Source organism: Callospermophilus lateralis, chromosome 16 (assembly GCF_048772815.1).
Source record: "Callospermophilus lateralis isolate mCalLat2 chromosome 16, mCalLat2.hap1, whole genome shotgun sequence".
NCBI classification, from domain to species: domain Eukaryota; kingdom Metazoa; phylum Chordata; class Mammalia; order Rodentia; family Sciuridae; genus Callospermophilus; species Callospermophilus lateralis.
In genome coordinates, this window is record NC_135320.1 from 35,649,790 (window position 1) to 35,661,758 (window position 11,969).

Consider the following 11,969-nt stretch of genomic DNA (forward strand, 5'->3'; position numbering starts at 1 on the left):
AATCTGTAATCTGGTCACTTTGTGTTATTCTGTAGGGCAAAACATTTCTGCAATAGATTGTATTATGTAATAGGAAAAAAATCCCCATTTAATATATGACCATATTTTGGCAAATGGACCATAGAGATAACATAGAACTAAGGTTATATGGAAGTCAAAACGGAACATGAATGAGGCACAGATAATCCAACCTATGAACATTTCAGCAGACTGATTTCAGTATGCATCAGCAAAGGGCAAAATTTAATAATGACAAATAGGACCCTGAGGAGATAAAAGGACCTAATTTGCTTTTTTATTGCTTTGATTATAAAAGCCTGTATTTTGTACAGCACTAGTGTTTGTAGATTAGATGGTGGAGGGGTGTTACCATGGCAGCCACCCTTAAGATCTTCCTTCAGACTTTCTCAGGATTGGCTTTGACTTTGTGCCTTTTGAAACATTCCTTTATATGCAAAACATTGTCCAGGAACTCCTAAATAATACGCTGGGCAAGTTTGGCAGTACTTTTCTAATAGTGGCACGTTTTTCTCCTTGCCTCCCCAGCTGTCCAGTATCTGCAGAGCAGCAGTACATGCTGGAGTGGTTCGAAATCATGGTGGTTATGTTGATGTTATGCCTGTGGACAAAAGGAAGACTTACACGGCTTCTTTTCAGAATGGAATCTTCTCAGAAAGGTAAAAACAAGCATGTGTGTATGTGTATGTGTGTGTGCAATTGTTTTCATGTACCTACCTTGTGATGTATGGTTGCTTCACAGCAGACCCACTTGCACATGATTTCATTAGGCGACCCAGCTTGGATGTTTCCTTTACATACTTGTGTAACAACTGGTTTTCCAGGGGTGGGAGAATCTGCAGTACCAGAGGTGCCTGTCTCCTGCAGGCTTATAAAAATCAACATGAAAATCGGATTACAAGTCAGAACCACTCTTTTGTTAATTGCTCTTATAATTAGGAAATTTCTTTCATCCTCTTTTGGATTTTCTAGATTAGGTTTTATACTTAATTCTTTCTCGATGAACAAGGCACTGAATATTTCTCTAATCCAGTTATCTGACAAAGTATTTGACAAAAACAATGAGTCTGATTTTCCCTAGAACCAAATTCTCTTTTGCACTGGAACTTGGATGCCTTGTATGTTGTAAACGAACTCTTTCAGGTCCTCTCATGGTATTTAGCTCATTAGTGTTATATATACTTGGGGATTTGAGAAAAATTCATGTGGCTCACCTTATCAAGTATTAATAAACAATAAGATAAATGAACCCTTAATGATTTTTTGAAATTATTGGTACTTTGGAAGTATTGTTATGTCCCACTTATTTGTATAGACACAGAATAAAATCCCTAACTTTTAGATGTTTCCTGGGATTTTCAAAATTACCAATGGAGGATTCGTATATCAACTAGTTACTCTAAAGTACTCCACAGGATATGCCATGCAGAATATCTAAATTGTCTTTCACATAATCATCTGGGTATCAGCCTCATAAAAAGACAAATCTGGATTTAGTATCTATATTCAGATGAGATCATATCAAGAGGCCATTATTGAGAGGGGGATTTCTCAATTACTTGCCTCCTGGCCTTGAGAATCAGATATGATATGCAAAGTGAATTCTTGAGTTTATAGAATCTGATATTTCCTTTTGTAAGCTAACCTGAGTGATATGATTCCATTCACTGCTTATATTTCTTAAATTCATCTTAAAGCTATAAAATGATGTTCTAATAAAACTGAGAATAATAATTTTGGAGTACGTAATATGAATATTCCAGACACTAGACACTACTATACTCTAAGAATTCTCTCTCAACTTCACCAAAAGCCCCATAATGTCAATTCAGTTCTGTAAACTCTGATGTATATACATGTTAACTGATGTTCCAAGTTGATTAAATAATTGATGTGCCCAAGGTCACATAACTTAATAATTCCTGAACTCAGGCTCCACACTAGGGCTATGGGCTCAGAGATAAACCTTGAACTTGACCATTTGCTTGTGTGAAAAACTTGGTGCATGTGTGCCCATCCATACATTTGGTGTGTGGGTGCACATTTGTGGTTTCTGCATCATTTTCTCACTTTAAAATTCTCTTCCTTTTGTTACATATATATAAATAAATACATGAAAGCACTTATACTTTATCTCTTTCTTAGCATTTGTTGTATTGATCATTTATTATCTTTAAAATCTTTTAAAATTATTAAGCCAATAGAACTATGTAAAAAAGCAAAAAACTTAAAAAGCTTCTAGTTGAAAGATGAAATAATGATTAGTGGTCTTATCAATATGTTTTAATTTCTAGAAATTTAAACAAAATGTAGTTTAATCATTGATGCCAAATAAAAAATAAACAATTTAATAAAGAATAGAATTTATGGTTCTCATTACTTTTAGCTCTGTTTTAAAAGTACCTCCAAAATGACACTGCATGCTTTGTGGTGTGTGTGTATGTGTCTGTGTGTGTATTTTTCCATTTTGGTGAAGAAATTTTTGAATCTTTTCAGACTTCACCATTAAATTCTCATGCTAATATTTTTCTTGAGAATGTGTATGTCAAGAAGAATTAATCTGTGCAATAGCAATATAATTTAAATTCTGTCAGAAATGGTACTGACCTAGTACTCAATCAACAATATTGCTTAAGTATCAGACATCTTTTTGACTTGGAGTTAACTTTTGTCTATAAATATCAATTGTAAACTGAGTCTCAGCATTACCTCAAGAAAGTGGAGCAATAGGTGCCTAGCACTGTTTTATTAGAATCAAAGGAAATAAAATATGAAAACTTGATCCAGACTTTGTGACATTTTCTAGAGACTACTATTATTCCTATTGCACATCTTCAATTTCTTTAATGAACTTGCAGTCTAGTGTACAACCAAAATTTAAAGAATTATGTCATCCTCCCTCACACATTCCAATAGCTACAAATTATAGTGGCCTTAGAAAGTTGACCATCTGGATTCATATAACTGCTCTCTTAACTGTCATAAGACAGCATGATTTATTAGAAGGATTATGTGTAGAGATGACATCAATATTTTTTTTCATTTCTGCAGTTTACAGAATCCTCCAGGAGGAAAGGCATTCAGAGTATTTGCTGTTGTGTGAAATGGAACACTTGGAAGGGGATCATAAAGACTATTCCAAATGTCATATTTCTGAAGTTTGTATAAAACTGTAACATTACTGTACAGAAGATAGCAGCTATTTTCAGCCCCCCAAAAGTGCCAACTGCATAAAAATTGATGGACAAAATCTATGAAATAAAACATGGGACATTAGCTTTCAAAAAAGTAATGAATATGTAATGGTTTTAGAAATCCTGTGTTAAATATTGCTATATTTTCTTAGCAGTTATTTCTACAGTTAGTTACATAGTCATGATTGTTCTACATTATATATGTTATATTATATGGTGCTTTGTATATGCCACTAATAAAACAAATCTCAACATTGAATGTGAATGGCCCTCAGAAAATTATCTGGTGCATTTAAAAATAATCAACTCTAAAATGAAATTTTTTATCACATTTTCCTCAGCTATTGTTACTTGTACTAAATCTCAAGTTGTTTTCCATTGAATACCTGAACAGTTTTTTTTTTCTTTTATTAAGTTTAGGAATATAGAATAGTAAATCATGTTATTACACTTGCTATTTTGTATAAAATAATTCTTTAATATTCAGATGAATCTATTAAAATGTTTGGTTTCTTGGGAATGGCTTTAATAGTAAATGGAATAAGGTAAAAGTAGTGGTATGAAAACATTTCTAGTGGTCATGTCATAAACATAGGTTAAGCATGGGTAGTTATAGCTTCCTGTGCAATGTTTAAATTGAGGTCACAACATTGTCTTTTATATCCTGGCAAATACTCCTGCAGGCCAGGAAGTATAATAGTAAAACATTCTAACAAAGATGAACTAATGTATTGCATCATCATTGCTACTGATCTTCATAGTGGCAAATGGCCTTGTGTATAAATGTTGTCATATTATGGTACCTATAGTGGTGATATATTTGTTTCTATGAAAGATGTTTTGTGCTTTGAGACTAAAAAATCTGTAAAATGTCACTTTTGGTATTTTTTCTGCTGATGAATTTATGCATTTCCTATAAACATATTAAAATAATGTTTCAAAGTATTGTTTTCAGTTCTGTTTGTATGATGGATGCTTTGATTTAGAAGTAGTATTGCAATTAATGAGCACAATTGGTAGAAGTTGCTAAATTTGATTTATTAACTATTTTAGTTAGTTTTTGCATCACTGTGACCAAAGTACCTGACAACAACAACTTGGAGGAGGAAAAGTTTATTTGGGGCTCACAGTTGCAGAGGTCTCATTTCATAGAGTTCTCTGTTGCTCTGGGCCCAAGGTGAGGCAGCACATCATGGAGGAAGGGCCCAGTGGAGGAAAGCTGCTCTGCTCATGGCTCAGTCTGGAAGCCAAAGGTGAGGGGGAGGGGAAGATGTGCCCTTCCAGTGACCCACCTCCTCCAGCCACATCTTGCCTGTGGACAGTTGGTACCTATTCAGTCCATTCAAACTAGGATGAACTGATTAGGTCACAGCTCCCGTAATCTAATCATTTAACCTCTGAAAACTACTTTTTTTTTTTTTTTTGCATTAGCAGAAGCTTTTGGGGGACAACTCATATCCAAACCATAACTTTGATATTAGTATAAATAAGCATAATAATAGAAGGTTGCAAAGTCAGTGTAATTACTTAGGTATATTTAAAATGTGGAGGAGAAAACACTTTTTTTTTTTTTTTTTGGTATCAGTGATTGAACTCAGGAACACTTAATCATTGAGCCACATCCTTAGTCCTTTTTTATATTTTTATTTATTTAGAGACAGGGTCTTACTGAGTTGCTTAAGGCCTCACTAAGTTGTTGAGATTGGCTTTGAACTCGAAGTCCTCCTAGCTTTCAACTTCCCTAGCTACTAGGATTATAGGCATGTGCCACCAGGCCTGGCTATAGTCATGTAGTTTTAGAAGCATAATCACAAGAAGAAATTTGAATAAAATGAGAGAAGTGTATTCTTAAAGTAGAAGAAAAGAGCTCAAAAGATATGCAGTGACTGAAATTATTAAAGATTTGACAAGACAATAAATACTTCAAGTATTTTTAGAGAGTAATTGAGCAGTGTTTAGGTGCAGATAAATGAGAGATCATTTACATGCAGGGGTCAGGGATAGCAAGCAAGCCGTATAATTAAAAAGAAAAAAAGAGAATCATATGACCACAGAAAGGCAAAATGTGAATGAGCCAAAATTTCTTAATGGGGAATCAACAGGCAGATGGCTGGTTCAAAATATAGATAGCCAAAAGTTAATGATTTAGACATTAAAAATTCAAAACTTAAAGCAGATTTTGTGGGAGCACTTTTTCCAAAATATACATACTTTACCACCTTTTAAAATAGTGTGTTATGAATTTATTCTTCTGTTTCTCACTTGTTATCCCACAATAGGGACTTCCCATCGATTCTGTTAGTTATACAGTTTCTTGAATTTGTCCCTAGTTAGAGCTCCATCATGCATTGTCACTCACTGGAGCCCCTTTGTTAGGTCCCTCTCATTTCCTTTCAATGCATGTTTATTTTTTCACTGCAATCTTTCCCTTTCCTGAGTTTCCATTGTTTAAGAAAACCAAACTCCATTATAAAAGCATTTAAGAACCTACATGGTCACATTTATATTGTCTGTCTTCTTCACAAGGCTATGGACTGGGGCGAGTTATTAAACTTTTTATTCTTCTGTTACCACACCTGAAAAACGGACATATAACCTCTCAGAGAGAGTGCCCTCAGAATCAATTGTGACATTATGTGTAATGTACAATTTAGAGACAGGGTCTTACTGAGTTGCTTAAGGCCTCACTAAGTTGTTGAGATTGGCTTTGAACTCGCAGTCCTCCTAGCTCTCAGCTTCGTGTAAGAAAAACTTTACACAAATAATATATGGTCAGTGTTCATTTTTATCATCATTTTTGTTATTATTTACCTTGAAAAACTATGTACCTATCATACTATACTATTCATCCTTTGACATTTCAGTAAGTGTGAAATCTTCTAGGAATTTTTCTTTAATTCTTTTGGTAATAATTAAATGCTCCCAATATCATGCCTTTTTAATTTGACCCTATTAATTATTAAATTGGCTTGTGTTATATCTAGTTCTTTAACCTTGACAGTAAGTTTTTGAGAATAATAATATTCTTATTTCTCTCTACCTGAGAGTGCAATTAGCTGAATGAGTTTGCACTTATTACACTCTGCAATTACCGGGTCTATATTGTTGAATGAATATTACAATGATTCCTAATTTGATTGTGGATTACATAAGTGAATTTTTTTGCATATTATCATAGTGGAAGGTCAACACTAATGTAAAGTATTATAGTTCATGGAGATGATAGACATTCTTTATGTGGATTTAAAACAGGTCAATACTGATAGAATAGTATCATCATTATTTTAGCTTTCAATTTTTAATAGAACACATGTTAATTATGTTAGTGTCTTCATCTATTAAAAATAATTCCTAAATTTCAAGCAAATGAGAAAAATACAAAAATAAATTGCTCTCCTAATCCATTAGTTAATTTTCATATTAATGTCTACTTTCCATTCAATATTATATTTTGAAATCTCTTCTTTAGAATTTCAAAAATGTTTTTAAAAGAAATTTCAACTCTTCTAAATAATATAATGAGCTAAGCAAAGAAACATGCTATCATTTTCACAAACATACCAAACTTCAGATTTGGAGTGTATTTATTTCACAAAGAATTACACTGTTTAAGTTGATTTAAAAAGAAAAACAAACAAACTTGTATGAGGTGATATCTTCACCGTGGCACCATAGCATTCAGGAGCTAAAGAAATAGTTGAATGAAATAATCTGATTCTCTTTCATTCATTTGTTGGAATTAAGGCTAAATTATATCAGTTTGAGATTTTAAAAGGCAGGCACTCTCCTTAGAGCTGCTATTACCACTTTGCAATTAAACATTCTTTATTTCTTCTTATCCTCCAATTCTTATGTATATTGCACAAAATAATCAGTCTGGAAAACAATGCTAATAACTAAACATCCTTGCACTAGACCATTAAGTTTTGGAAACTAATATTTCCATGATTGCTAAAAACTATTTTCTAATTAAAACCATAATTGTTGTCAATTATGTTTATGACTATGTTCATGAATATGAAAAGCAGAGGGCTCACACAAGATTAACTGAAAAGCTCAATTTAAAAAGACACAGAAAATGAATTAGAAAATGAATTAGAAATCCAGGATTTATATTTAAAAGGCATGAACTGGTTTAAAATATCAGGTTGCTAATAGCAATCAGGTTGCTAAAATCCAAACTGATTGAGTCCTGAGGGTTGAACATAAAAAGAATTTTTTAAAAGCTATGTGAAAACAGCATGCCTAGGAACAATACAAGGAAAAAAAAAAACAACAAATACAATAGCCTCTCCTGAAGCTTTCTGCTTTTGGGTTTTATTCATTCAAGAAAAATGAATGAATTTCTACAATGTGCTGTGGACTGTTGATCAATGTAGATATGCATGCCTATAAACAAAAATGTCTTCTGGAAACCAGAATCTAGTGAGGGAGAAATATTAAGTAGACATTAATTATAATCACACCAACAAGAAGGAAGGAAGGAAATACCATATTGCAGGAACATTCCAGGAACAGCAGCAACAACAACAACAACAAAAAAAGGTCAGTATGTTTTGAGGGCATAGAAGAAATGATGTGCTATATGAGTCAGGACCAAAGTTGGGGAACAGAGAAGCCTGGATAGAACCTTTCTAGGATTAAAATGCACCATTGGAGCTCAAAGAGATGCCTGGATTGAATAAGTATTATGAAGTGACAGGTATCAATACACTCAAAAGGCACTCAGATATTCAGAGTTTGAGCACAGAAGGAAAAGTAATGAATACATTCTCTAAAGAAATCAATCTTAGAGTTCTCTATCATTTTACAACAAAGTGCTTTAATACTCTGGGAACCTAAAGAGTTTGACTCTTAAGTGATTATAATATCTGTCAGCCAAGGATTGCGGATGATTTTATGAGCAGGGAGAAGCGATGACATGTATTGAGTACCAACCATGTGTTAGAGAAACCACTATACATTTCATGTTGATTCTTAAACCCAAGAGACAAGATTGTATTTCCATTCTTAAATGTGAGAATGCAGATTCTAAAAGGTTAAGCAAAATTGTGTCTCCAGTTTGAGAAAAGTAATTCATATCTCCATTCTCTAAGCGCAATGTCCTCTCTCCTCTATTGGATCACCCCCACAAGATCTTTCTGCTGGGACTGTGAATGAACTCAAGAGTTCCTCCCATGCCAGGGATAGAAACATAGAACATTTTATAATCCTTGGCTATTCCAGGAATTTGCTAGATGTAGGAAGGTCTGTAGAAGAGGAATAGAGATAATAGCTTTCTTTACAAGTGGACTATAACAAAGATAAAAAGAATATTGGTTCAAGAAACATCAAAGAAAGCTGAGGTTTGTGTTCCACAGATTTTGAATCATTGGGCTACTTTCCCCAGGAAACAGACTGAATACCCCTCCCCCAGTTCATAAAAGGGAAAATAAAGAGAAACACAAATGTGCTCGTAAAAGCAAGAATGTCCTGAAGATGGATGGCAGCTGGAGTTATACTGGTGATTAATTCAGAGCACAAGGAGACTGGGCTCAGCACCCACAGCAGAGAAGACTGACACTGGGGTGAGGGATTAGTTTGTGACTTGATGGTAGAGTCACAAACTAAAGTGACCACAGAATCTGCTTTCTAACATCCAGTTGCTGGCAGCTGGACTTCATTCTTTACTCTCTGACCCTACCCTGCCTACATAACAGCAGAAGAGGCCAACTAACCAACATGTCACCAGGTACACAAGGGAATTTTAGGTCAGGCCATCACTGATAAAAAGAGATTCCTATGTTCATGAATCAATTTCTTCAAACATATCCATAAAAACTAAAAGGGTCATCAGAGAAAGGCACAGATAAGTGAGCATGACTTTGAGTGACATGAGAGGAAACCAGTGTTTCAGGTAAAAATTCCTCTAACAGTATTATTAATATCCTCAAAGGGAGGTTAGAGGACAGTACACAAGTAAACAAGAACAGTAAACAAGAACAGGCTGGTTTATAAAAAAATAATCAGAGGACAAAAACAATATCAGACTTTGAAAATCAAAGGAGGAAAGACTCAGCTATTTTACTCTAAGGACTGAGAATGAAGACAAGCTTATACATCATGATGGGGACTAAAAGTCAGAGTCTTAAGGGAGCTATGGAAGATGGAACAGAAAAATTTCTACTTAAAGATAAAAATATACAATACAAATAGTCATCCACGTACATTGATACTACCAGTAATCATGTAAAAATTAAGGGTAAGGCATGATATAGCACTGAATTTCTAGCGAGAAATGTATTTTTGTAACAGTTTTGCTTTTTTCTAATCAGAGAATGCCATATTATTGAGACATTTTATCAAACTTCTCCAGTATAGTTTGTTTACATATAATGCTAGAGTGATAAATTCCTCACAACATTGATACGAGAAATTAAAGAACATAGATGAAATTGCCTGGCACTTGCTGAACACTAATTAAATGATATCACACACACACATATACACACATAGGGAGACAGAAGGAGATGGTATTCTCAGAGGTTGCATGGATTTTCTTTCAGAATTATTTTATGAAATATATTCAATTACTTTAAATCAAATTTATTAAGGTACAATTTAAACACAAATATTGTGTGCTACATTTTTATGGGTTGTATTGGTTTCCTAGGGCTACTAGAACAAAGCACCACGGATGGAATGTAGACATTTACCTTCTCATGGTTCTGGAGTCTACACTTCTAAGACCAAGGTGTTGGTAGGGCATGCTCCCTTTGATTGCATGTGTGATCTGTCCCATGCCTCTCTCCTGTCTGCTGCTGGGTTGCAGGCAAGTTTGTGCGTTCCTTGGCTTGTAACTTAATTTGTATTTTCACAGAGGATTCTCCTTGTGTGTGGGTCTGTTCAAAATTTCTTTTTTATAAGGACATCAATCATATTGGATTAGAGACCTACCCTACTCCACTGGGACCTCATCTTAACCAGTTAATCTGTGAGGTCACATTCTGAAGTACTGATAATTAGGACTTACACAGATGAATTTTGGCAAACACAATTTAAACCGTTACCTGAGTGATGACAAATGTATACATTCAAATGTATACAACCATCATAATCAAGATAAACAACATTTCCACAAACTCCCACAAATTCCTTGGCACTTGGTCCCTGTCAATCCCCAAATGCCCTCAGATTCAGCAATGACTTTTATCCTTTTTTGCTACTACTGATTAAATTTATCATATAAATTTAGTGATATGATATGTACTATCTTGTGCTGGTGTCTTTTGTTTTGCATGTTTCTATGATTTATTTATGCAGTTACATTTATAAGTAATTTTCTCCTTTTTTTCAATGCCTTGTATTTATTTCATTGTATAAATATACAACAAATTGCCTATTCACTTACCCTACTTACAGGCATTAAAATCATTCTAGATTTTAGCTAATATGAATAAAGGTGCATGAATATACATATCCAAGTCTTCAAATATATCTTCATTTTTTTTATTTTTTAATACCAGGGATTGAACTCAGGGGCACTCAACCACTGAGCCACATCCCCACCCTATTTTTTTATATTTTATTTAGAGACAGGGTCTCACTGTGTTGTTTAGTGCCTCGCTTTTTGCTGAGGCTGGCTTTGAACTCCTGATCCTTCTGCCTCAGCCTCCAGAGCCACTGGGATTACAGGCATGCACCACTGTTCCTGGCCATATATCTTCATTTCTTTGGGGTAAATAAGTAGAGTTTCTGGGTCATATGGTAAATGTATGACTAAATTAAAACATTTTGCTGAATTAGTTTTCAAAGTGGTTGTGACATTTGACATTTCCACAGTGAGGTATCAGAACTTTCAATTGATCCACATGTCTGGCAAACTTGGTATTTTTCACCTGTTAATTTTACGTTTTCTACACGTGTGTAATGACATCTTATTCTGGTTTTATTTTCTGTTTATTTGATGAATGTAGTGTTAAGCTTCTTTTCATGTGCCATTTATACATCTACTTTGTTTAAGTATTTGTTCACATTTTTGCCCATTTCCCAATTGGGGTGGTTGTCTTTTTATTATTGAGTTATAATAATAAAAATAAATATTTTATGTATCTTTGATAAGAGGCCTGTGTCTAATACATATAGTTCAAATATTTACTTCCAGATAGTGCAAAAGTTTTAAATTCTGATAAAAACCAATATGTTATTTTCTTTGTTCTGTGGATTATGCTTCTTATGTCATCTTTAAGAATTCTTTGCTTACATCAGATTACAAGTATTTTCTCTAATAGTCTCTTCTAGTTTTGTAGTCAAAGTCTATGATTTTATTGATTTAATATTTGTGGATATGTGATGTAAGAGTGAAAACTTTATTTATTTATTTGGTTGGTTATTTATTTATTTATGTTTCCATATGCATATCCAGTTTTCTGAGAACCATTTGTTGAAAAGACTGTCCCTTCCCATTGAATTACCATGATACTCATGTTTTAAAAAAAAATCTGGACACATGACTCCAGCACGATGTGATAAACATTTAATGTGAGTCACATATATCATCTTAAAATTTCTAATAGTTACATTAATAAAATGAAAAAGGATCAAGTTCATTTGAATAATATGTTTTATTAAATCCAATGTATATGAAATATTATTCCAACTTACAATCTCTATAAAATATTTGGTAATAATTTTATTCTAAAGACTAGTTTATTTTTCACTCCAGAATCTATGATTGTTCTTGAAAAAGATCTTCATCCATTCACTTACTTATCTTTG

General features: G+C 33.6%; 1 protein-coding gene across 2 annotated transcripts in view; it reads left to right on the forward strand.

The window, feature by feature from the left end:
• Crispld1 (cysteine rich secretory protein LCCL domain containing 1) overlaps positions 1–3,138 on the forward strand; it is a 42,280-nt gene extending 39,142 nt beyond the window's left edge. For both annotated transcript variants that reach the window (XM_076835962.1, XM_076835963.1), the window contains 2 exons: positions 547–677; positions 3,070–3,138. In XM_076835962.1, the coding sequence (XP_076692077.1) occupies positions 547–677; positions 3,070–3,121 (183 nt within the window). In that variant the 3' untranslated portion in view covers positions 3,122–3,138. The remainder of the gene's footprint in view (positions 1–546; positions 678–3,069) is intronic.
• The last annotated feature ends 8,831 nt before the right edge of the window (positions 3,139–11,969 follow it).